The sequence below is a fragment of the Anomalospiza imberbis genome, chromosome 2 (genome assembly GCF_031753505.1).
Source record: "Anomalospiza imberbis isolate Cuckoo-Finch-1a 21T00152 chromosome 2, ASM3175350v1, whole genome shotgun sequence".
NCBI lineage: Eukaryota > Metazoa > Chordata > Aves > Passeriformes > Viduidae > Anomalospiza > Anomalospiza imberbis.
In genome coordinates this window covers 15,985,331-16,012,243 of record NC_089682.1, presented here as the reverse complement: position 1 = coordinate 16,012,243, position 26,913 = coordinate 15,985,331, and the positions used below count along the sequence as shown (strand labels likewise).

General features: G+C 40.2%; 1 protein-coding gene and 1 long non-coding RNA gene across 4 annotated transcripts in view; one reads left to right on the top strand and one right to left on the bottom strand.

Annotated features, from left to right (window-relative positions):
• Positions 1-26,913, bottom strand: part of PHKA2 (phosphorylase kinase regulatory subunit alpha 2) — a 43,635-nt gene that overhangs the window by 4,091 nt on the left and 12,631 nt on the right. For 2 of the 3 annotated variants that reach the window (XM_068179952.1, XM_068179954.1), the window contains exons 11-29: positions 24,439-24,534; positions 22,953-23,060; positions 22,185-22,263; positions 20,626-20,760; positions 18,713-18,822; positions 16,115-16,259; positions 15,559-15,637; positions 13,938-14,101; positions 13,103-13,276; positions 11,866-11,954; positions 10,623-10,756; positions 9,013-9,169; positions 7,455-7,534; positions 7,152-7,230; positions 6,897-7,026; positions 6,202-6,303; positions 5,388-5,506; positions 3,075-3,122; positions 1,386-1,553 (exon numbers count right to left, since the gene is read on the bottom strand). In XM_068179952.1, the coding sequence (XP_068036053.1) occupies positions 1,386-1,553; positions 3,075-3,122; positions 5,388-5,506; positions 6,202-6,303; positions 6,897-7,026; positions 7,152-7,230; positions 7,455-7,534; positions 9,013-9,169; positions 10,623-10,756; positions 11,866-11,954; positions 13,103-13,276; positions 13,938-14,101; positions 15,559-15,637; positions 16,115-16,259; positions 18,713-18,822; positions 20,626-20,760; positions 22,185-22,263; positions 22,953-23,060; positions 24,439-24,534 (2,196 nt within the window). The remainder of the gene's footprint in view (positions 1-1,385; positions 1,554-3,074; positions 3,123-5,387; positions 5,507-6,201; positions 6,304-6,896; positions 7,027-7,151; positions 7,231-7,454; positions 7,535-9,012; positions 9,170-10,622; positions 10,757-11,865; positions 11,955-13,102; positions 13,277-13,937; positions 14,102-15,558; positions 15,638-16,114; positions 16,260-18,712; positions 18,823-20,625; positions 20,761-22,184; positions 22,264-22,952; positions 23,061-24,438; positions 24,535-26,913) is intronic. The other variant, XM_068179953.1, reaches the window with a different exon arrangement.
• Positions 11,105-11,773, top strand: LOC137468334 (uncharacterized). Its single transcript, XR_010995881.1, has 2 exons — positions 11,105-11,338; positions 11,396-11,773. It is a non-coding gene; the product is annotated as an uncharacterized lncRNA (long non-coding RNA).

Sequence of the window (26,913 nt, the reverse complement as noted above, 5' to 3'; positions counted from 1 at the left end):
TGACATAAAAAGCCCTTTTCAAAAATATTATTTTATCCTTCCTGAAGAAGTTATTATGTAACTGGCAAAGATTAGAAATTGCTTGACATGACACAACAGAGCATGCTGTGCTCCAGCCCAGCTAACGAAGCAGAGCACTTCAGGAGCCACTACAGCAAAGGCACACAAAGGAGGGAACAAATCGATGGGAGCATTCTGCTGGAGGAGATTTGGAAATAAAAGATAACACAAAAGCAAGACAACAGACCACAAAAACAAGAATCTTTTTTTCATTTTCACTAGAACAACATTTAGTCATGTGTTTCAGATCCAGGACACCACACCTCAGGATGTCAACCACTGGGGGAGAGAAATAACAAGTGGTATAAAGAAAACAGTGACAAAACCTTAATGGCAAAAAGGCAGGCTAAGGAGGGACACATCTGGGTACATGAGGTATAGAATAGAAACATACCAAGAAGAGGAGGCAGATTTTATGAGTAATCCAAAAAGATTTTGAGAATGAAATATTGAAGACAAGCACAATTCATTTTAACAGCCAGAAAAAATATACAATTACTTCCAGCTATTACATTAAGTCAGAAGTGATGCTTACTCTACTGGAAGATCCTATTAGTAAATAGCCAAGAGGTCATATATGATTTGTCTTGGCTGACATCAACACGAACAGCTTCAGTGTAAGGGATTTTAGAAGGACAAACCAGCCTAAATTGGTGATGCACTCTTTTCTCAACTAAGCAAACATGAACAGCTCAGTGCTGCAAGGTGCCAAATGCTGGCCTGTATCCAGCAAAGCAGAAAAACAGGTGCATAATCACTCTGAAATAAGTTAAAATTTTTAATTCCCCTCTCCTTCTTCCTGGAGAGTTGCGTATTTTTTTTTACCTTTCTGTACCCGTGATATCCAAGGTGCTAGCAAGGACTTACTTTTCACTTAAAACCAAACTAACAAACAAAAAATGTTAAGAATGCCATACAGCTCAGAAGAGCCAGCAAGAGGTCTCAATGCATTCTGGAAGAGTTAGAGCAGTTTCCTACTTCATTTCTCACAGCCTTTCTGACCTGGAGCACAGAACTGCATGGCACTGCAGTGCCCTTCAGGTGCACTGACAATGTGCATTAAGCCAGGGGATGCACAACAGGCAGCAGTGGAACAGAATCACTCAGCCAAAATTCAGCATTGGTGGTTTCAGAGAAAAACACACTTTCAAAGAAACACATGAACTTGTGCTAATGGAGCCCTTCCATGTTCAAGAGACACCCTTCCACCAGTCACTTCTGGTTTCCACCTGTCGACCAACTTCCACTCCTGGCAAGATGCCACCCCTGGACCACCACCTCCCCAAGTTACAGCTTGCTTGCTTCCTCCACAGCATTCAGCTTACCTTCTGAAGGATTTTCCACACTTTCTCATAAAAGCCAACAGGAACTCTGTTAATAGCACCATCAAGCCTCCTTCTGCGCAGCCACTGCCCTTTTCTGTCACCCCAGCTCATGTCTCCGCTGGAGCCAGTTGGAGAAGTAGTGGTGGGAGAGGATGGAGTACTGCCCCTCTGTAAGGACATTAAAGCTTTGGTTAGTTGCTTTCTACCATCCCAAGTGCCACTCCTGGCCAGTACATTTCTATTATATTTTCCCTGGTTACCTTGGAACCAGGGAAAAAATACAGGCCTTGGTGTCATACAGGATGATGGGGTGGGACTGATCCTTCATCCTCATCTCTCCCCTTTGCAACAAGCTTAATTTCTCAAGTACTTCCATCATTTCTCAACAAAACAGGCAAGCACTTCAACATGGCATAACCTAGTCACCTTCACTGCTTGGTTTAATGCAACATCTGACTATTTTACCAGGCACAAGCTGCTTCCAGGTCAGTATCACTGGTGTGCAAGGTGGGGGGATCTGCAGGTAGGTCCAAATCATTGGACATGGGGCTCGGTGTTGTAAAAGTATCAAAGGGTTCATTAGTCCAGCAAGAGAGGCCCTCATGCAAAAGCTCAATTAAAGTAAGTAGATTAAAAATTGACTTAATGAGGCCACAAAATCATCATGCCTGCCTCTCTGTAACTATTAGTCTTGTTTCCTTTAGTACCCTTGTTGCTCTATTATTTTACTTTACCAGGTCTGAATACTAAATTAGGCAGCAGATCATTTTCAAAGTTGGGGCAATACCACCAAATTGCTGTTGTGATTTTCACACACACAGTCTGCCCATTCCTTGCACTCCCAGAGATTGTACTGTTCTGTATTCTCCTTCCTTTTTGATACCTGTTACTTTCAGCCCAGAAAGGACTTCAATCAAAGTGCCATCTTTAATCTCGTTATCTCCAAATAAGAAGCTACTTGAGCAATGTAATGGGGAAGGAGGAAAATGACTGTAAACTGCATGTTTGGAAAGCACAGGCTCATAGACTCTACATAGCTCTGCAAAAATGTCCCCAGCAAACAGTCCATTTCCACTGCTACTAATGTCCATGAGGCACACGTGGTGTTCCTTTGATGTTCCAATGTTTGCTGTTCCTTTCCCCTGCAAACTGACCATGACAGACAGAACTTCCTGCTCTGTAGCTGTGTTTTTAGGGCATTTGGGAGGCGTGCCACTGACAGAAAGTCTCAAGATGCAGACAGTGAGAGCTTAAGAAGAGCTACAGTTCTCTGCCTTGAGAGAAGATGACTTCTTGAAGAGATACTCATGCAACCCCTATCTCAGCAACTTGAAGCTATTCTGGGTTCCTCACTGTCCAGAGGCTGTCAGCATTTATCAACACTACATTATTTTTACATGCTGGAGATACCTGTAACAAGCCACTACCAAGTAGCTAAATCTGCTATAGTACTTTATCTGCTACAACGCTTAAGCTTCAGAAGAACTAAGTGGATCTAAATGTGAGACTCAACTTCTATTAGAACATTACTAATAAGAATTGGTTCCCAGTGGAGACAAGACAAAGAGGTAGGGTTTAAAAACAAGGTTTTAGGCAGGAGAAGACAGAGGAGGTGTCTAGAACTAAAACCCTTACACACAAACACACACAGAGTGAAGAGCAGGTGCAGAGCTACAGACAGCGTTTTACCGTGGAAGCAAACATGCTGCTGGACATGGAGTGACCCTCATGAAAGAACTACAAAACAAAACCAGACACCAGTGTCAGACAGCCAGGAGAACAGAACACAGACAAGGTTAGGTAACACACAGGTGCAAAGACAAGAAATATGGAATAACCTCAGGTACTCAGAGAAAAACTGCAGCAGCCCCTGGCCTCTTGCAGTGTTGCACTTCAGCTGACACCAGGGCAGCTGCTGCTGAGTCCCAGGGTCACCATGAGGCAGAGCCCGCCATGCCAGGAGCCTGTTTGGCAGCCCACGCCATCCATGGAGCTCCCAGCGTGGCCAGCACAAACCACCAGTTTAAGATGCAAGCAAAAGCTTCCCTGTGACTCGAGGCCAAGGTAAAAACTGAGCTCCCTACTTCCATTCCCCATTTGTTGTCATGCCACCAGCTTCTCTTTGCATGAGAAGGCCATCTTGCTGGAGAGACAGCAGACTGCCAACTGGATGGGCAGCAGTAAACAAAAAGCTGCAAGGCAAATTTTTGCTGAAATGTGGATGCAGCACCTCAGACTACAAGCACTTTTCTCTAACTGCCCACCCCAAGCCATGCCTTCACATTCAGTGTTAATGGTTCTGACTGAAGAAAGAACAGCAACAAAAGAGGGAGCTGCAGTTGCTCAACACATCTAGAGATGTTAGTACAAGTACTTGAAATATTCCTTGTAAAACGAAGTGTATTCTGCACCACCCCACCCAAGCCCCTGCCAAAGTGTCACTACATTAGCTGCTTGTCAATTATTCAGAGAATGCAGTGAGATGTGGCAGGAAGCAGCAGGAAAGGCAAAGTGGGGAGGGGTAGGGGGGTTACAAAAATAAACCCAGCCAACTCCTCTTCTGTGCAAAATACCAAGTTTCTGTGGAATGCGAAAGCAACAAAGGAACTATGTTTCTAATATCAGGAGAGGTCCAAGTATTCCAGCTCAGGCCCACCTCTGTATTTCAAACAAAACAATGCTGCCATCTAGTGCCTTGTCCCTCATTCCTGGAAAAGCCCTGAATCCAGACACCCCCGGTTTGACTGGGAGCCCTGCTGGGACTGACCTCCAAGGCCACCTCAGGGCCAGTGCAGCACACTCGGCAGCACCTTCACAGCCTCGCCCACATCCACGATGATGCTCCAGCAGTGGCACAGCTCAAACACAGCAACCAGATCTGGGATCTCTGCTTCCCTGCCTGACCATGTCCCATGAAGCATCATTAACTAACCGATCTTCACTGCCACCAGCAAATGCTTCACGTTAAGACCATGTAAAAATGTCACTCCTTTCTGAAGGCTTATTCAATCTGTTTTATCAATCAAAGGAAAACATCAAATATTTCCTTAGATGCTCAAAGCCCCATCCAGTCTGACCTTATACATTTCCAGGGACAGGGCATCCACAGCTTCATTGGACAACCTGTTCCACTGCCTCTCCCCCTTCATCATAAAAAAGTGTCCTTGCATCTAATCTAAGCCCACCCTTTCAGTTTAAAACTGTTGCCCCTTATCCTGTCACTATAGGCCTTGGCAAAAAGCATCTCTTCATCTTTTCTTTAAGCCTCCTTTATATATTGCAAGGCTGCAATCAGGTCTTTTGGAGTCTTCTCTCTCCAGTTTGAATAACCCATGAGGAAAAATAGACTCTTTCTTACAAATGTATTTTATTTGACCACTACCTTCCTATTTATTTAAAGCAAAAGAAGAATTACTAATAGAGACACAAAATAGAGAAATCAAATCACTCATAACAAAACCATTAGTCACATTCATTCAGAGTATTTTGGTTGTGTTTTCTGTAATCTCCCCTTATACTCAGATAAAGTATAATTTAAAGTACTAAACATGAATATATATGTATAAATTCTAGCAGTAATCATCCTCCATTCCTGAAGAAACAGAACTGGAAGAAAACAAAACAAGATTCCTTTTCTACCTGTAACTTTTCCAAAAGGCATGTGGTCCAGTTTTGCAACTTCGACCAAGAACAAGATTGAACACTGCATAAAAGCTTCTCGTTGAAGAGAAGCATCTGACATTTCCTTAGCTGTTTTTACAGTGGACACCACGAATGCATTACAGTTTGTTCAAGTTATTCTACATTCAGCAAGTGAAACAAGAACAAAAGAGGAAGAACATTTTTGGAGGAAACATTCCTTAACTGCCTTCAGTATTTAGTGATCAGTTTTAAAATCAAAGCAACTTTGGAAATTTCTGTTATTTAGCAAGAATAAAACCCAACATACCACAGTTCCAGAACAGCTGTACTTTCTGATGAGCATTGACAGAAAACCCTCACCTGCTTCATCTCACTCTTCAATTTAGTAATACCACTTCTTTCTGTTTTGGTTGCTCCAGAATGCCCCATCTCATGGATAGAAATTGCAGGGCTGGATGAAGAAGAATCTACAGGTCGCACTAAAGAAGCAGATGGACATTTTTAACATTCTAGGGGTAGAAAAGTAGATTAAATTCTATCTAAGAAGGTAAGCACAAATAATTTCAGAAATGTGCAATGCTTTTGGTGACAGCATCCTTTCAACAGAATCACATCAAGATTTCACATCTGATTGTACCAAGTAAGGGGCTTAAATCCTTTTTTGGGTATCAGAAACTGATCTTCCAAGACAGTGAGCAATTGTAAATTTAGTCAGAATTGCAATGAGTCTCTGAGGGTCTAGAGAGGAGCCCAGGACACAGCTGATGTGCCAGTCAGGAATAGGTGGGTATCAAGGACATGCTTTCTTGAAGGCAGGTTAGATATGAGTTTTTAATGGCTTTTGTTATGGTTCAATAAAATTTCTTCATTTTAAAAGTTTGCCTTCATCTTACTGAAAACTTGATACAATCTTCTTTCAGTGCAGGATCGCTTCCACCATATGTTTTGTGAATTTCACAGCAGACATACACATGTACTGCTCACCCATGACTAATATATTACCTATACCTTTATTTTACATGCAGAAAGAATAGAAATTAATATTTTTTAATCCAAATCTATTTTTTAAAATCTAAAAAATTGATTTTATATGTTAAGTTAGATTGTCTTGTAAGACAATCTAACTTAGATTGTAAGACAATCTAACTTAGATTCATAGAAGTGAACAACTTACAGCTTCTTTCCACTCCAAATTCTTTCCCACTGAGAATATGATGTAGAAGACTTTTCATATCAAAGGGGCTTAGATTCATCAAGCTCTCTGAAGCTTCTTCACCTAGTTAAACAAAATAAAACAAAACAGAATGACAAATGTCACTGGGAAGACAATGAGCTATAAAGCCAGCTAAGGAAACTGTGAATGAAGTCCAGTCACATTTAACTCTTGCTAGCCCTTCCTTTAAAAAATTAATAGGCCGTCACATTTCATAGAAAATATATTTCAGGACTAAACAACAAACACTCCATGGAAATAACACTTCTTGCATTAATCTTTATTATGTCCTAGCTTTTGCAAAATTTCACTGAAGCTCATGATGAGAAAGCAGTTGCTCCCTCATAGAACAAGATCACTTGGAAAGGTATGACAGCCATCTCCCAACAGCAGATGACACCTGGATCTAAATTCCAGAGACAGAGTTATTCCATAAAGAATATCCTCTGATAGTCTTTGAATAACTGGGTGCTGAGGGGAAAGAAATCTTTCATAAAAAAAAAAAAAAAAAAAAAAGTGATCTTCAAGGGTTGTAACTGCACATATGAACTAAGAGGTTAATAAAAAGATTTAACACACATAAATGTAAAGATCAACCACGAAGGGTGAGGCAAAAATGATACCATAAGTACCTTTACAATGAAACTGCTTCCTACCTGAGCATTTCAGACTTCGTGCCAGCTCAGTGGCCATCACCTGGATTATCAGACCAATGCGGAGCCTGAGCATCTCCACAAAAAGACTGGGCTGTGACCGGACATACATCGCCAAATACATAATTATCTCCTGTAAGGAGAAATCCATAAAGGCACTTGTCAGAGTGGGTCTTCATGGCTTTCCCTGTCTCAGAGCAAACACTCAGAGTAAACACTGGGCACAGTCCAAGAAGCCTTTTTGCACAGGCTGCATACCTGTGTCAGGACTGCAATACTGATGTCTTGGCCACTGGCTTCATAAATGAGATCTGTGAGCTCCTCAGGGGGCAGCGGGCTGCAAGAAGTCAAACCACAGGTAGCAGTGACAACCAGCTATTAAATTCTTGAACAAGCACTGGGATCAAATAACGCGGAACAAAGGTGCCTACAGTTCTACCCTGGGTGGCTGCAAATCCCTTTGAGGGCAAGGAGTAAGGTTTAAAAGAAGATAACAGCAGCAGAATGGTACCAGCAGGAAGATGAAGGGCAGCCTGTGCCCGAGGCAGAGCTCCAACTTACGTGGTAATGATTTTCTCACGGGGTTCTGGTGGCAGGCCCACTGTAAGTTGCTTGTGGTGTGACAGAAGGTCTGTGCATGCCTATCATAAGGGGACAAAAAGCAAGAGACCTTTCTCTGTGTCATGTAGAAGTGATATGGCATTTAATTCACCAAAATAAATTAATTCTATTTCTTTAGCAATTTTTAAATGCATTTCTATTAATTACCAGACATTATGCAAATCCAGCAGAATGCTACTAAATAGTTTCCAAAGATCTCCTGAGGTCAACAGGGCTATGAGAGTTTCAAAGTAGCCTGTTTCCCTGCTCAGTGAAATCAGCAGCATAACAATTAGATTAGGAACTCTAGTGGGGCTGGCAGATCAATAAAGGCTTTCATCCTTTATCATATGATAAAGTTTTGTTCTTTATTTAAGACAATCATATTTCTAATCAATGAAAAGTTTGGCAGCATTAGTTAAAAAATCCTGTGCACTAACATACCTCCTAAAACAAACACTCAGCATATTGCATCACATTCCTGATGCAGTCTGAAATAGGTACTTTCCCCAGTACCACAGTGTTTACTCTTTTATATTGACCTCCTTTAAATGTGGGTGTTCAGTTTACCTGTTTTAGTATCCTGAATCAAAAAACATCACAGAGCAGTGTTCCTCTGATTTTGAAGAGGTTATTTTCACTCCCTTAGCATGGAAGAAAACAGATCATCTCTATTCTCCTCCTCCCCAGTTCTTTGTCAATACCTTCTCAAGTTAACATACATGGCTTTTTGTGAACATGTCTGTACTGCTTGTCCATTGTGTCTTGAGAAGGCAAAAATTCTGTGCTTAATGAAGTACCACGCACAGTGATTACCACATACTGCTCTCCACAGACAGGACTGTCACTAAAATAAGGCATCCCAGATGTGACAGAGTCTAGAAAATAGCCAGGAATTACAGAAAGAGCCCCTCAGAAATATGCAGGGGATTACTAGAAAATTAAACAAATACTCTTAGAATACTTGAGAGGAAACCTTTTTATAATGATCAAAATCATGTATGTATTTTTAACAGTGGATTTTTCTTGTTATCACTTAATAGTCATGGATATTTAAATGGTTCCAAACACCCATTCACAAGGCAGACTGTCGATCCAAGGGGATGGAAATGGGCAGAACATGTTTTTGCGTCATCACTAGCACCCTGACATAGCAGTGCTCCAAAGGTGTTCATACCATCACAACAGCAACAGACAATTACCAGTGACAACCGCAGCTTTCAAAGCACACAGTTAAGCTTGTCCAATTAACAGAGATGAAATGAAGCCTTCACAACTATTTACAGTGTGACATTCTCAGTCCATGTCAACATTAGCAGAGTTTGCAGTACAGATGAAAGATAAAGATGTAGTAAGACTCTAGATCAGAAAAACAACCAATATTTAATTAAAAATGCTGCACTATGTATGTTGTAAAGTAAAACTAGAAGAAGGGCAAGCACAAACCCCAACAGCAAACTGGTAGTTTTATCTCTGTTCCCAAGCAGGAAGCTGAGCCAGGATTATTTGTATTTCATACCTCAGCCAGGACTTCAACTCTCTTTTTGAGTATGCCAGAAATGTAACGGATTAAGCCCCATTCCTGATTGAGGCCTGCCTTTCTGTAGAGCTCATTGAGGAGGCAGTGAACAGTGACACCACACTGTCCATCCAGCTCTGTGTCCCAGTCAGCACCTCTGCCACAAAACAAACAGGAGGTAATTGTCATCAGGCACAATGCTAAACTTTACCACACAGCTGGATTTTGACTACCTTGCTCACGTTGGTGACAGAATTAAATACCAAATGGGACATCTGTGCCTTCACCACAGATTGACTATATGTGGACAAAATCCCCTTGATACCAGGAACTTTCACACTAGAGCTGTGAGCCAGCAACTTGAAAAGGAACCACTTGAAGGATTTCCTACTAGACTTTAAATTGAGCATTCACATGGACAGTTTGCTGGAGGAACACTCCATGCAGTGTTTTTCAGAGTAGAATTCAGCAATATCTTCTGTGCTGCTGAAGACTACACCCATTTTCCAGATCCTTCAGGGGGATTTTTTAGCTATTCCTCTTTCTTAGCTATTAACTAAACTTCTGTGTTGCTTATGTCATTACTGAAAAAAAAAGGAGATTTCTGTTCCTGTCCTGCTTTTGAAATTCATTGCACTATGGCTTCTCTTTGGCAATGTTTTGAACTGTCACAGAATGACTTTTCAACTCCTGCTGACAGAGTCCACCAGAGGTCCATCTGCCTGCCCAACAGTCTCCCTTGGTGAAATTATTGGTGTTGCATGCAGTAAAACAACAAAACATATTTTTATAGGATTTCCTTTACTCTTTAAGAGAGGATGCTAAACATTTTGCGTGGGAAATCAAGATCAAAGAAGATGTCCACACAGGAGACAGACTAAAATAAACAAAAATGCAGTCTTTGTAGCAGTAGGGAAGACCATCTGTGATTAACACGTACTTGTCTTTGCACCAAAAGCTGACAGGTTCCAGCAGTATTCTCTTGCACAGGAAAAAAAAACAAGCTCAATAAATACACTTCAGAAGATGATTCTGTTGTTTCTATTTGCATTTTGTTCCCATCAAATAATTTTAAATAGCAGGTGTTTACTAACTCCAGCAGATGGGTCCAGACTACTTCCAAGAATTAAAAAGTACCAAATTTTAGCCAGTTGTATACTTAAATATGCAAAGGGACTAGAGGAAAAATAGTGAACATGCATCAAAATTGCATTTTGCCTTTGGTTAGAAAATGACAAGATGAATTTTCCCTCCACTTTCATTCTTGTGTATGAAAATCACACCAAATCTTTGTGAATTTCAAATGGAGTGCCACAAATGTAGTAGGGTGTGTTCTCATTCATGGAAAGGATTTGTGCATCTAATTTGTGAGCCCTGGAGACTTTATGTATTTGTAACTGTGTGCCAATCAACTCTAGAATTTGCACAAGTCTTCTTTTGTATCCAAATAATTCCCATAATCAAACTAACTGAGAATATGCTTGTTAAAGCGCAAAATATTTCCACTGTCCCCTCAAAACACAACCTGAACAGTGGACCTTTTGCACAAGAATAATCAGATAGCTGTGACCAAACTTAAAGATGCTGAAGTTCACACTAAGGCAACTTACTTGAGTATATGCAAGATATACAAGATATCTGCTTGATCATGGAGTGTTGGACATTCCTTCAGCTGATCAACAAGCTTCCTGCAATCCAAATCACCATGAGCATCTTTAGGTAAGTGCAAAACATTTTCATGGTCCTGATAACAAAGATGAATGAAAAATCATATGACATGACCTTGAAAAAAGTAGATCTGCAACTTCCTGTAACTTCAAACTCCCATTAAAAAAAAAATCACAGACTCCACAGACTTGCAACAAAGCTCTGCACTTGAAATACAGATATACCACTTAGTTCTTGTCAGGGTACTGCAGGCACAAAAAGGAGACTAACCCCAAGAAACACAAGCTCTAGAATGGAACCTTGTCTCTTTTTTTTTTTTTTTTTTGACAAAACAAAGAAATCTGGATACTGCATAATTTTATCTGCATACTTTTCCTGTCATCTTATGTTAGTTGTAAAGAGAAAAGCAGAGAAATACTATCCTTTTTTTGCTGAAATAATTTAGATCTTTTTGAGTTCCATCTCTAACCTGTACATAAGTGGCACTGTGTGAATGCAAATATTGCCATTGTAAGTTTTGCAAGTAAAATGAAAGTAAAATGATAACTAATCAGATGATGCAATCTTATGGTGAATTCTTGGATGAAAAGAGTTTTGTTTAACAAGCTGTTCAGCAGTTTATATAATCCTAAAATACCATTTCCACAAACAGAGCCTTGTGCAGAACAGAATCCTACAGGAGGCTGGTACAACCTCTTTTAGCCATTCTCAGCAGCTGGTCACATATACCAAGACAAAACAAGTGCCCAGCACAACCCCATCTTCATGCCTTGAAGGTGGGATTTGGCTGGTGCCTTAAGGACATTCACACATTCCCTCTTGCCCAGATGTTACTATAAGTAGCATTTCTTGGAAAACATCTCTAAAGCCTGTGAACATCCCATCCTTCCCCTTGTGTTCAGCTAGAACTAAAGACAATGGCTTAACTTTTGGCTTTTAAAAATAAAGCAATCATTATGTTCTTTTCTGTTTTGCACATTCAATTAAAACTCTTCCACTTGATAGTGTCTATTTGACTAAAAAACTGTCAACCAGCCAAAAAAAAATTTTCCAAAACAAGGGAGTGCCTTGGGCAGAATGGCTTGTCAGTGAAGAGAAATGAGACCCGGCATAGGGTTTGGAAGGAAAACACAAGGAAAGGCTACAGCATTGCATCCTAAAACCACAAAAATTCCCACACCATACCTTTGTCCCAAAGAAATGAGGATTATCAACAAGATTCAGAGACTTTCGGTGTGTGTTCAGAACTTTAGTGGGAAGAGACATAGACACAGCTGGAAAGCAAAGTCACCAGAACAGAAAGAAAAAAAAAGGCTGTTTCAGTAACATGAAAATCAAAAACACCCACATGAAGCAGCTTGACTAGGTAAAAACAACAGAAATACCTCCAAGAGTCAAAATACAGAGGCAGTGATTCTGAAATGCTGTGCATGGAACTGAGATGAGCTCATGTTCTGAACCTTATCTCTTTGCAGGTTTGCTCTGAGAGTTTCTGAGATCAGCATGTCAGAGGCTCAGGGGCTCTGAGCTCTGCTCAACTGAGACCTCTTATTCAACCCGTGACTCTGAAATCCTGCAGCCCAACGACCTGACCCTGCCAAGTGTTTTAAACATTTCAGCCAAAAATGAGTGGAGAAAATGGCCTAACTGGTAAGATTTCATAATTAAAGTTATAATGCTAAACACAGGTTAATGCTCTGTTAACTTCATATGCTGAATTCAATGGAGGATCAGATGATGTGGCACATGGAAGATGTTAGAAAAAAACTAACAGAAAAGCTTAGAAGTTATTAATTTACACTGAAGTTAAGGGAAGTCTTCCATTGACCAGGGTGTTGAATACTACATATCTACGTATAAAACAATGCATATGTTGGAATCTATTTACAAATTCAGCCAAAGTCTTATTTTGGTGTATATCCTCCAAACAGGCTATCAGAAATGTAGCATAATTAGAAAGACTGTTCTCCCTCTCTACTCCATTTGTTCTTACAAATTTAGAAAGTACATGTGAATATTTATGTTTTTCTTGTGTTGAAACGTTTCATTTCACAGCAACTCTATTAAAATTAAAAAGTACATTTTGTTTGCCTTCATACAAGCAAAGACAAAACAATTAATTAACTGATTTGGGTTCTAAGAAGCTGTAGCAACTTCCATAACATTAACTTTGATTAAATGTTACATTTCACTGCAGGTTTGCTGTGTATACACCATGACACGGGATACTGTGGGAACATAAAAGCAACAGCTTTAGTCATTCTTAATTGATAAGGAATTTCTTATTTCTTCTCTATAAAGAAAGAACTAGTGGCACAAGTACGTCAAAAGGTATAATTTTTAAATACTTGAACTTACCCCTTGTAGCAGCCAAACCAGGTTTTTAAATTATTATCACTAAATAAACAATAGGGAGAAATACCTGGAACTTCCAAGCCCTTTGTCTTGGCCATTATTGACAGTATCTCTTCTGTGGAATTGTTTGCACTGAACACAGGTGGTTCACTCGTTGTCTTTGAAGTGGGAGGCAGGTATGACTTCAGGGCTGTGCTCTGCAGGACATCATTTATATACTGATCCAGCTCATCCTGGCTATCTAGTGTAACATACATTAAAAGAAAAGGTTTCTTAAAGGTAAAAATCACTATTTATCATCATCACTTTCTTATTCAAATACACCACTATATTATTGCTTATTTATAAGGGCACTCAAATATGCAAAAATAGTGTAAGGAAGAGGTTTTTTTTAAGCCAAAAAATGGAAACAAAAGAAAAAACCTTTTTTGACACTGTTTTGAAAACAGATTTAGAAGCTAGAAGCTAGCTTTGCCTTTGAAAGGAATCAAAAGGGGTTTTATTTTGCTGGTAGATCATAGAACACAGCTGGAATTGATGATTGTATAAGTCTCTTCCAACTTGTATGATTCTAAGACTCTATCATCTCTTCCACACAAGCTCTTGTCCACGACTCTTCAGTCCTTTTCCCTCTAACCTCTTCCACACCTCCCCACCTGCTGACTCTCCAGACTCAGCTTTGCTGTAGCAGTTGCCAGTCAATGCCATACTACAAATTCAAGAAGAACACACATTAATTCATTCTCCAAACTAAGTCATGCAGGTCCTGCCCTCAGGTGGATGCATGAGAAAACCAAATGACCATCAGCTGTGCACAGAACAGACTGCACTGTGGGCAAACCCAGGCTCTGCTGATAGAACTTGACAGAGAAAAAAAATACCAAGTGAAAAAACACTACTACCTTTTTCACAGAAATCTGCTGGGTAGTCTCCATATTCACTGTCAGGGCTATTACAGTCGTCATTACGGTCATCAAACAGTTTTAGGTCACAATCTGGATCCAGGAAGCTCAGATATGTATGAAAAGAAGTGGTAAGAAATTCTGATAGCTTGCCTATCTTCACCCTAAAAAAGGGGACACATGCCAAAAAGCATTAACATTCACCATTCTGATACTGATTAATGCTCACTTAGCTTTCAACAACTACTCCAAAATTTATGAAACCTACTGTTCAATCCACCTTTGGCAACTATAAAGCCACAGAAACTGACACTGAAAAATAAAAAAGGAAAACAACAGTTGCAGATCCAGCTGGGTACTTACTGCTCTAGGTACTAATTCATTTTAACTGTGCTATGGTAACAAGCCTAACTCACAGCCTAATTCTGCAGGGTGTTGTATGTTCATATGAAGAGAGACTGAACAAAGACCTGAGCTCCAAAGATAATGCATAAGAAACTGGGGCTGAAAAGGCCCCGTGAATGTGTCTTTTCACAGAACTGGAGGCTGCTAAACCATCTGTGCTGATTTTAGGACAAGAGTTAATGATGGGCCTATGCTTTGGATTTGTTCTGGAAACAGTGCTGGTAACACTGGGATGTATTAGTTACTGCTAAGCAGGGCTTACACAGCATCCCAGCCTTTTCTGCTTCTCACCTCACCCCACCAGCACAGGCTGGGGGTGCACAAGGAGCTGGGAGGGGTCACAGCTGGACAGCTGACCCCTGCTGACCACAGGGACATTCCGTATCTTAGGGTGTCATGCTCAGCATATAAAGCTGGTGGAAGAAGGATGAAGGGGAGGATCCTCGGGGATACAGAAATTTATCTTCCCAAACCACAGCTACATTTGATGGAGTACAGCTTTCCTGAAGATGGTTGAACAACTGCCTGCCCATGGAAAGTGGTGAATGAATTTCACATTTTGCTTTGCCTGCATATGTGGTTTTAGCTCCATTTACTAAACTCTCTTTATCACAACTCACAAGTTTTTTCACTTGTATTCTTCCAATTCTCTCCCCAGTCCCAACTAAGGGGAGCAAGGGTGAGTGGCTATGTGGGGCTGAGCTGTTAACTGAAGTTAAGCCATGACAAGGTTTCATTGTCAAAGGAAGATACTGACTGAGAGGGAAAGTAGAAAAAGAATAGGGAGATACTGTGGATATTTTACACATAGATGAAAGGAACACTCCACCTTACAAGTACTACATGCAATCAATGTTTAAAACATATCCAGTAACTGTGAAATTAATTTACTTTTTAATAACAGAAGCCCAGTCAGATTAATATTTAAAAGATTTCATATTTCATATTTCAAGATTTTATATTTCCAAAGATTTGATGTTTGTTTTCTTTATCCATTAATGGCAGTCAGAGATGGTGCACTTTTTGGGAGACAGATCTTTTCCATTGCACCTGAGGCCCAGCTACCATTTGATTGCCACATAATAATTAAAGCTGAAACTTCCTTCTCTGCAGAATTCTAGTACAAAGTCTGTGCACTATCACAAGTTCAAAGCCGAGACTTTTACAGGATTTCATTTTAAAAACCATGAAGATAATTTGGCAAATCTGACATTACCTTGCACCTCCAAAATAACCATCTTCTAATTTTCTTATTGTGGCAAGAACTGCTGGATGAATGTCAGTACCATCATCAACTAAAAAAAAAAAAATGGAAGAATTGAAGCTCATCAACACATTCTCAAATTACCACATCCAAATACAGTGAATTACTGGGTGTCGTCTACTATGTAAATCAGGAAAATTTAAAGCAGAACCCACAACTGCTATCAATACTAGCTTATTCAAAAATCCCAGACAAACAAGCAAACAAAACACAACCCCTAGATAAGTTCTAAAGACAAACACCAACACGCTCAAGACAAGTTCCAAAGGGATTTCTATGAAATTTCTTTAGACAGAAAAAGCATGGAGATGGTCAATGATGGAAGCATATGAAGAGGGAGTAAAACCAAAATTAAATATTACCATGTAATCCAAATTTGGCATACCCATGAGAAAACTGAACTGTACTTCTGATGTTAGAAGTCCTGCTACCTGTCTCCTCTTAAACCAACCTCCATCCTGTTCTCCTGCAATAATCTACTCTGCTTGAAACAGAAAATTAAGTTTACCAAGCATTGTGTGGGTGATGGGAAATGTCAAGGTTGGTCTCCCTGTCATCCTCCAGCAAGAAGTGAGGTAAGCCAGCTCTGTCTTGAGCATCTCTACAATCATCTGATTGTCTAGAGCCAGATAGAAGTGATGCTGGTCAGTAAACTAGAGAAGAGAAAAACATAACATAGGGGTAGTTGTTAGTGCTTTCCTTTTTTTTTTTTTTGTTTCTTCCCTTAAATTATTCACAAAAGCCATATGAGCTGCTCCTGACCACAACACAAATGACTTGAATTAACCTAACAAGGCCTCAGACTGTGACAAAGAAATCCATGTTGTGCAAGAGTCCATTTCCATATGCCTGTAGACTGACCATCAACGTAAGCTGTAAAAATAAAACCTAGGCAATCACAGCCATGAAGCAGAATCTTCCCAATGACCAATTACACTGACCTCTGATCTAGAAGATGGAAGTACTCTAAATGTGGACAAAAAGTTAAAAATAGTAACAAAACAAATAAACAGGCTTAAGTACACACTGGGGACTGGGAGCCAGTAACTGTTTGTCTCTTGGGAGCCATCCAGAAGTCAGGCAGAATACGGAAAAGCTGGCAGTTACTGAGGAAAAAAGGTACATGAAATGTGCAATTGCAACGTGCTGCTCCCACTGCAGCAGGAAGCCAAGCACCACAGTAAGAGACTATTGTGGCTTCTCCAGGAGCTGGAACCAAAGAAGCTGGACAAATAATGGAAAGTATGTCAAAGCAGCCACAACAAAAGTTAAGGAAGCCCATAAGCCCTGTGGAGGGGTAAATGCATAAAGAACATGGAAGTTCAAGCTGACAAAGTCCAGAGAAATTTTTTTCACAGAAGGAATCGGGAACTAGCCAAAACAATCCTTGAGCCACTCACAGTTAGCTTTGGTAATTCAGGAACAACAAGTCCCAGCAATCCAGAGACAAGGAAACACACTGCGCATCTTTAAAAAGGAAGAGCCATTTAAAAAGTCAGGCCAATTCCAGTGTGTGGAAGCAAAAGAAAACAAAGCCAGTTTGAGACAGACAAGATAATTACAAAATGATAAAGTAAGATGGTCAAAAACCAATCTCAACAGATTAGTCCAGTTTCCTTCTTTGGAGCAACCACATGGTAAGTATAAGAAAATGGCTGACACCTGCCAGCTTCTGCAAATTTTCACACTAGTAAGCTGATCTGACTTCCTAGGAAGCAGAACTACTTTTAAAATTGTTCTCAAAAGGTAGTTATTAACCATTTTTCCAGAACTACTGTATCTGAGTGAAGTTTGCCTTTGCCCCACGCCTAATCAATTTTTTCACTAGAAAAGAGGATGAAATACAAATGACAAAATTTGTGGACACTAGTCAAGATCAACAAGATGATTTAATTGCTAACCTTAGGAAGGTGACATTAAATATTAACTCCATCCACCAAAAAAAAAAAAAAAAAAGGCAGGGGAAGTATCTGGCTTCAAAGTACAATGGCAAATGTTATGGAGGTTCTAGTAAAACATGGAATAAGCAGGAACTGTCACTGTGTTGCTAATGTAAAGATAAATGCCATTTTGGAATGTCCTTATTTGATATGTGACAAGATTTTAGCAGGAATATTGGGTCCTACTTACATAGTAAGACGTGAACTAAGAGGTATTTTGAAAAAAAAAATCACATCTCTAAGGAATTTTCCCCTTATTTGCAAAAGTGAAAATTGGTACAGGGAAGTAACACAACGACTAACATTTTAAAAAGCTGCTTGTGATCAATTGCCATGGGGAAGAATGAGAAAGGATCTACATTTTTTGCAGTAAATCTGATTTGTTTGGACATTATGAAGCAGTACAGAAGCCTTCTACAGAGTCCACTGAATGCCTTCAGCTGGAGTTTAAAGACTTCATTAGTCAAACATCTGTTTAGAAGGGTGGATGCATTCTTTATCCTGCATCAGTTGTACATGCTTGGAGCAGGGGACTCCCTGGTCATCTAGTACCAACTGCTGGAATAATTTTGTTGAAATAAGTGTGTTGTGTTTCGTTAAATGCATTGAATGTTGCATTTCATTCAGTAGGAGCCATTAATTCTATGAGGATCCAAACTTTCAGCAACATTGAAAAAACACACTAAAGAGAAAAAAAAGACAGAACATCCATTTCTCAGCACTACTACCCTTTCAATAACCTAATGAAAAGATCACACCTTCACCTCCTAGGGGTTACAGAATTTGGCACACTTATGTGGTACTAAATTTTTCATCAAAGCAATTGGTAAAAAGATGTATTAAGTGATCTATTTCTGAAGAAACTATTTCATTGATTAGAATGTTGATGTGGGCAGAGATCAGCAACATCTTTGTACTATTGATTCGCTGTGTTCTCCTAAGTCAAAAGCCAAAGAAACCAGAGTCTGTGTGATGGAAAAGAGATTTATCAGCAGTTCTACCATGCTGATCATCCCATGCTCTTAAAAACCCTACAAAATAAAGTACATCTGCTGTTTCAGCCCCATTCTACCTAAGGTACAATGACACCAGGGAATAGCAAAGTGCTTCACTAATGATTCACCATTAAGAAGGGAGTGATTTTCCTGCCACCTTTACATGCTTACCTGAGGGGTAAAAGTAAATATTTGATTTCTTATCACATAGAGCTTGGAGGTGCCCAACACTCCTATGTGTCGGTGTGGTCGGCCACTTAATTTCATGTTCTTGTTCCGGCCTGGAAAGGATAGAGAAAGAAAAGAATCTCAGCTAACATTTTCTGTGTTGTTTCCCAAAATAACCACTTTAGATAGGAAAATTCACTCCACTAATACCAGTAAGGCAGAAAACCAGTAACAGAGTGTGAGGCTACAAACTGGTTTTGTAGCAAGCAGCAATATGATAATCAGTCCTTCAAAGGCCTGATTAAAAATTAAAATTTTGGCTTCACTGGCCATGGATTTGGTCTTATAATTACAGTAATTGCTCAGCACCCAAAGCTTCCCCACCAAGAAAGGCAGGAGATGTGATATTACAAAAAACAAGGCCATCAACATAACCCAGAAATTCCAGTGTTTTCAAATATAGGACCTTAAAAACTCATGCCTGCAGGCTAAATCAAAGCACATCAAATACAAACAAAAGATTTTCATCAGACTTTAATATGCTTCACTTTTCTCAGTAGAGCTTATTAGCAAATGACCCACACTACAACCTTTGCACCAGCAGCAAGGCGCTGACTTGAATCTTTCTGACAAGGCAGAAGAACCAAACAACCACGTGCGGGAAAAATACTACTGTGAACATTCCCAAAGAAGTCACTGTTAAAAACAATGTATCAAATCATCCTACTCACACTCCCCCACTAGTGAAAGAAAGCTATTTTGAATTATAATAAAATAAATGTAAGCCTCAGCAAAGCCCTGCAAATGTTTCATTTTTTTAAAAGAACTTTGAGAGGAAGAGCCAGATTCTTTTGCAGAAGCAACATATACAATTTCTCTGTGTAAAGGGCATAGTTCCTAAAATTTATCTGGAGGCCCCGCTACTTTGAATGATTCAAAAAAAGCTCCCTGTTAAAACAAAAACTTAAAAAAAAAAAAAAAACACCAAAAACGCCACAACAAAAAAATATTCACCCCATGAGGAGCCTCAGCATTATCTGTAACCAAATTGCCATGGGAACGTGCTCCAGACTGACAGAGAAGCAGGACACAGCTCCCCTTGTCCAGACAGCAAAGGAATCTACCAGTGCTGAGTCACCCCACCTCAATTTTATTTTATAGCAGTATCCACAATTTTGAGTCACGAGTTGCTGGCATGCCTGAAGAAGTAAACTAAGTTAAATTAGGAATACATGTAACAAACTTTCCACCAAGACCCAAATAATCCCAGCAAGGATTATCAAGAACCAGTTATAAAAAGTCTTAACAACTAGAACCAGTTAGAGCTTTGGAGCATTTATTTAAGTCAATTCAGGCTCTGAGGAAAATAGGACTTGAGAGCCACTGCTGAGGAACTGGGATGTATTTGAAGTCCTGTGTTTAGAAAAGCCCTAAAGGCTTCTGGGTTTGCAACAGACAGAGAGCCTCAGCAGCTTATCTCAGCTCCGGGTTGGAAGGAACTTAAGCAAGAACCCGACAGCCCAAAGATGCCCTGATAGCAGCACAGGTTCCCTGATTTGGAGCAAAAAACTTCCCAGACTGCCTGCTCAGAAGATAAAAATTATACTGCCCAGTTTCCAGAATCAAATGACTTCTTGAAGGAAAAATACTTGATTTTTTTTTCTTCTGTGTTTTACCAGACATTTTTTCAAAAACCAGTTTCTCTGTGGAAGTAGTTTCTGGAGGACAAATGAAGACTCAGTTTATGTCTAACTCCAATGGCACAGGGAAACTAGTATTTTCTCCACCATTTCTAATGAGGTAATTTTTCCACCTCTTTGAGTCCCTTACTTAAGACAGAAGTTCTAAGTTGGTTAAGCTTCTTAAAAAAAATACCTTGCCTGGAAGTAGAGAGGCTTCCATGTTGAAATACTTACCCAGCATGGTGTAAAGGTTGCTGAGGATGCGAGCTGGCTGCACCCTGAGTGGATGGATATCAGCAATGCTCTGAACATTGATTCCATGGTCTTGCAACAGATTCTTAATTTGATTAGATTCTGCCAAAACAGTCACTGTATAATAGAAAACAAAAACACAAGTAAAAACCAATGTTCTACTCTTTTTAACTGTCTCTACTGTCACCTCTTAACAAATGCATTTAGCTAACTGAAAAGGCACGAAGACCTCACTTTTTTCTTAATTTATGGATTCATGAAATCAAAAGGGATTGCAATAGGGCACCTGACAGATTTTAATTCTCTGTTTCTCAGTATTTCTTGCCATTGCTGTCCACTTTGGATGACAGTGGTGGTCAGAAGAGTCCTCTGAGGTCTATACTCAAACCTCCTGCTCAAAGCAGGGTCAGAACTGCTGAGGTTAAAGCAGGTTCCTGGGGACTTAATCAGTTACTTCTGATTTATTTGAGTACCACTAGTTTGGATATCACAGTCTCTTTTAGAAGAGAGTCTCTTTTAGGGCTTTCCCCCCATAGAAAAAAGGGAAACATGACTTGAAAATCTTTATTCTTTTAACACAGTACACTATAACAATGCAGCCAAGTCACTGGGAACAGGTGCTATCACTTGTATAGCAATACATGTTTCGGAGGACACAACATGGCAGAGGTAGGGAGAAAAAAAAAATCCCTAATGAGAGGAATTTACAGTCCAGGCCCAGAACCCTTCTCTTGTCCCACTCGAGGTCTTGCCCATGATAAGTGGCTGATTGATTTGGGACTAGTAACGCAGTATTCTTCTTTGTTCTGTGAATACTTGCCAAAGAATGCTAAAAATAAGCAAGCGCTTCTATTTCTGTTGGAAATTAAGCACTTCAGAATAATGAAATGCTACTCCCATGAGGCACCAACAGGGGGTAAAGAAGCACCAGCCCAGGTCACAGGATCCTTGACAAAGGCTGTTCCTGATAGAGCTGGTTGCTCTTTCAGTGTGGTCCAGGCACTATAAGAGTCTTTAAGACCTGATCTGCTGATGTTTGCTCTCTACTTAATTTCTGGTTTTGGCTGTTCTTGCACAAACTAAAGAGGCCACTCCCTTCAGCAGCCAAAAGCTGGTAACTCTGGCTGCCTCACCTCTGTGTACTGGGATCCTCCACACTCAGTGCTCTCTGGTTCCTCTGAAAAGGGGCTACATGAAACCTGATTACCCGGATCCATCTCCTGTCAGTCCTGCTTCTTCTTTCTAGAAGCTGCCAAGATTTTCCTTTTCACTACAAGATTAAGTTTACCACTTTCCAATTCCAGACAAGTCTTTAAATGTTAACAATTTTTTAAAGTGTCTTAAACCCGATCTTCCCTCCTGGAAAAAGGCAGCTAGGCAAACAAACTCTTTCTCACAGTGTCATCAAATCATCTATGCCCCATGCAAAAAAAAAAAAAAAATCCACATTATTTTTAAACACATCTTTCATCTGTCCTGTACACAGGAACTTTGCCACCACATGATTCAATTCACACAGAATGTTCACAGAATTCCCTCACCTTGTACCACAACATCAGGTTTAAATCCCGTAGAAAATCTCCTGTTTAAGGGATCGATTTCACCTGCAGCAAGGAATCCCTAGAACAAATGGAAAAAAAAGAAAAAAGAAGGAAACCAATAGAATTTAAGCAAAAGGCTTCTGACACATAGAATAAATCCTAACTAATTTTCATATTTTTTCAGGACAGCAGGATGGTTTGTCTACCCTGTCCACTAAGTAGTACATTCAATAAAAACAATGGCTGCAATAATTTTTAGAACAAGAAAATGGTTCTGACCGACAAAATCTGCATTCAGAATTCCTATTTCAGAGTTACAGCAACTGACATAATTTCACCAGGAAAGTGATTTTTTTTTGCAGCTGCACTGAGATATTTGTGGTTCTTTTAACTAGTCTGACTTTAATGCATCTGACTAGTAGGTACCTCATAGAGCAAGAAATAGCCTAGTAAAGTTGAAAAGGCCCAAAATCCTGGCTCTGGAACAGCCAAGTCAGCCTGGGCATACTCCTCTATTCTAACCATATTTCAGACCATGTGACAACTTACTCAGCTTGATTAGAAACAGACAATTGCTTAGATATATATATATATATATATAAAAGGTCCTGAAAGCTTAGAGTCAGCCTTTCATGGTTCATGTGCATGTTTCTACTGGAAAACACACTGTTCTCTACCTGTTAACCAAACTGTACTTAAAGCCCAAGCCATCTCCAACAAAATGAAATACAAGTTTATCTACCATTCTACTATGCAAGGAAAAATTACCTCTGCTAACAGGCAGCCCAGGACATACAATGATTGGCCCCAAAGATGGGGCAACTTTCCCATTGGAACACGATCCACCGAGTGAGGATTTTCATACTCCTCGTCCACCTGGAAACAAATACATAAGCAAGAAAAATTACCCTAAAGTTGTGAAGAACAATCAATAACATGTAAGTATTTGCAGACATATAGTCTAACATCAACCCTTTCAAGCCTGCCCTTACTACTGACATAGAGATGTTGTGGTTTCACTTCTAAGGCTACACATTTTCTGGGACAAGAACTATAGTTCCTTTTTCTGCCTCTTCCCACCCTTCAAAGCTGGAGCATGAATGGGGACTCTGCATGCAATTACAGCTTTGGTATTAGCTCTTCCACTTTCTTCTCACCATGCCTTTGCTGCCCTCCCTCTGGGCTGAGCATAGGTAACTGGGTGTCTGCTTTCCAACCCCTTCCAAGATGACGCTTTTATTTCACTGATGTCCACCCAGCTTTCTGAAGAAAAGGTGCTTTCCAAAATTAAGATTATTCCACCTTTCCTGTATTAGCAAGGATGGTCAATAGAAAAATTAAGAGTAGAGTTACTAATTTAGAAAAACTGCCTTAGTTTTGCAATATACAGATCTATTGAGGGCAGGGCAAAAACCCTCCCAGATTACAACTTCAGGCAGCCATTTCATATTTCTTTTATAGACAGACAAAATCTACGCTGTTGATGTGGCATGTTTTTCGGAACATTATCATCATATCAAAATTCACAAGAAGGCTCTGGACTCTTACACGCTTGTTCCCACTAGGAAGGCAATTCAGTTTCCACCTCAGATCTGCGAGCAAGGCATCAGCTGTCGGCTGAGCAACTCAGACCAACCCAGGAGGCTCCACACCCTTAGTGAGTGAGGGCTGAGAAGTCTGGAGTGGGAGAAGAAGTTGGCAGGGAGGGATACAAAAGCAAATAGCATGGAAGAGCACATAAGCTCGTCTGAATTTCTCTGTCACAACGGGAGAATGAGATAAACAGTAACAGTAAAGGTGGGGGAAAAGAAAATACCCAACCCAAAATCCAAGCCCAAACCCTAATCCATTTGAAATCTGTCTCCCATACATGCTCTGCAAAAGGGCAGCACAATCAATCAACAGACTAGACAGGCAGGACAGTCTATGCTTTAGCTCTTCTTTGAGCTTCAGCTACTAAGCTAGTATCAGCACTTCTTAAATATATGTCTTGCTCTAAGGATGTAAAATTTTAGACCTGCTGTGATATTTCCACAGACAACTTACATGTGAAAAATGTGACCATTGGGAAGCCTAAAGTTTACCATTTCTCAGCAAGAGCTGTGCGAGGTCTCTTACTTTTTAAAATAATGTGCAATAATCTTTTTTATTGTTGGTTTTATGGTTTCATCAGACACAAAAACACTGTAAGACTGACATTCCTCTCGCTCTCTCTACTTTGCATACTGAAGTGGACACTGCCTTTTTACAATACCTTTTCTGGAGGGACTGCGTAGAGTTCAGGCATTAGCACTAATCCATTCTTCTCTCTTATAAGTATTCCTTCCAGAGCCTCTCTGTACTCTTGTACCTGGAATTATTTTTAAAGGAGAGTGAGAATTCACATTACAGTCAGCAAAACAGAAACAATAAAGTACTTTTGTGCAGTACTTTTTTACTGAAAGTTAATATATTTAAAAAAGAAAAAAGAGAAGTGGAGGAATCATGACTTGCTGATGGAAGAAGAGGGTTCAAATTATCAGAGACTGTTCCAGCATCTCAGTGTTATCAGAAACACGAACACATGTCTTCAGACCGTAACACATTGCTACAAAACTTCCAATATATTCCTACTGAGAAGTGTGGTGGGTCTAGCGCTGTCCAAGCACCAGTGTTCCCATTAGAATATTTCCTGCTGTGAGACAGGATTAGGAGGAAGGCAAAGCAGGCTCAAAACTTTAAAAAGGGTATAAAGAAAACTTTATTAACAGTAACTAAAAGAAAGAATAATAAGAATCAGAATAAAACCTTTAGAACACTTCTCCCCCCTACATCGTTTTTTTCCTCACTAACGATGCACAGAAACAATTCAATCAGTTTATCACTTCTAGAATAGTCTTTCTTCAGTTCACTTAGGGAGAGGAGTCCCTATTGTCAATTTAAGGAGGCTTACCCACAAGAAAATAGTTCTCTTGTGGCTTTTAACTTCCACAAACAGCAGCCACCTGGAAATCTGCAATTGTGAAGTCCCTCCCATTTTTTACAGCTTTTCCAACAGCTGTGTTTATGGGCCATGTCAACTTATGGGGTACTATTTTAAGGATGAGCTGTTCAAGAGCAAAGGTTCTCTTTATCTCTGAGATTATCTTCATCTCTGTGAAGTCTTCTTTGACCCAAGGGCAAAGGGTCTTCATCACTCTTCTCTCTCTCTGTTCAAACACCTCATGGGCTCACAGCTACTTCAACATTTGCTTATTTTAGCATAGAGACGTTTGCTCATATCTACAATTTGAACACTCAATCTCCCCATACTTTCAAGGAGTTACAGGGAAAAAGATTCTGATGTATCAACTGCATACTTCTCCATAGCTTTACAAGAGGATTTCAGCCCCTGAAAGAGAGGAGATCAAGGCATCTCCTCATCCCTCCCATCTGGGACTTGGCTCTTTCTTCACTGACTTTGGTGTCTTCATGTTCTTCCTCTACATGGTCTCACTCTGTCCTTTTCTCTCACCCGAGCAAGGATTGAAGGTCTGCAAGTTTCATCTGTGCACTGAAAGAGTTAATATCTTGCCTGGGACCTGAAGATGGTTACTAGGCCCTGGCCGGGCTGGATAGCTTTCGGCTGGAGCTGTGGCTGGGCTGGAGTGGGGAGCAGCTAGGATCTCAGCAGCCAGGCCAGGGCTCAGCTGCCGCACGCTGGGGGCCAATGGCCTCCCCTCCCCGTCACTGGCAGCCGATGGGGCCCAGCCCCGTGGCAGAGCCCACCCAGCTGAGATGGGGGCCAGGCCGGCCTTGCTACCTGCTCGCAGGCCGGAAGGAAAAAGAGGCTTCCCGGGATTTTTCAGTCTTCAACGTGTATCCACAGAGGCGTGTCCAGCTTTCTCAGTGGTTTAACAGACTGTTAATTCTCAAAGCTGAGGTTTTTTGTCAGACACAGAGGAAACTGCTAGCAGCTTCTCTTAGAAAGTCACTTCTGTGAATGGCTCCAATGCAAAACCAGCACAAGAAGTCACTGAAACAGATCCTCCAAGTAATTTTCAATGACAGTGCAGTGACACAGACATCAGACTGCCAGTATCTGTCAGAGTGTAAGGTGTATAAATTGTTAGCTGTTATGCCATAAACATTTGTCTGTGGCTTACTGAATTCCGTTTTGCAGGATTGGGATATCAGTTTCTCTTAACTCATTTAATTAAAATTTTGTCATAAGGAAAGGTTAAAATAGATTTAAATGTTTAAAAATACCTAAGTTCACTGACTAGCAAATCCTCTTGTTCTTGTGATATTAGACAACATATTAGGAATAGGAATAACAGACTGATAAGAACATGCAATGAATTTTCTTTTTACCAGATTCCTTAGTTTGTTCCATTTATTAACTATCCAATCCAAGTTTTTACTTAGAGGGAAACTTTTCAAGCACTACCAGCATCTGCCTCAGAAATCTTTTTTCTGCTATTCTTGAGTACAGTGGATTACTCAAAGTACCCACAGGTTCACACACACTGATATTTTCCCACATCCCGTCCCACTCCACTTTTTTTGAGTCCTCAGGGTGCTTAAACCAAAACCATTTGTTTGCAGTGGGGAGTAGACACTCACCTGAGTGTCTCAGTGACTCATTGAACTATGTTTACATAGTGGAAACTAGGAGCAATTGCCCTGACCATGCCCTATAACAGTCCATCTGCATGCCAAAAAAAAACCACAACCAGGTACATACTGTCCCAGATAATCCAACTAAGGT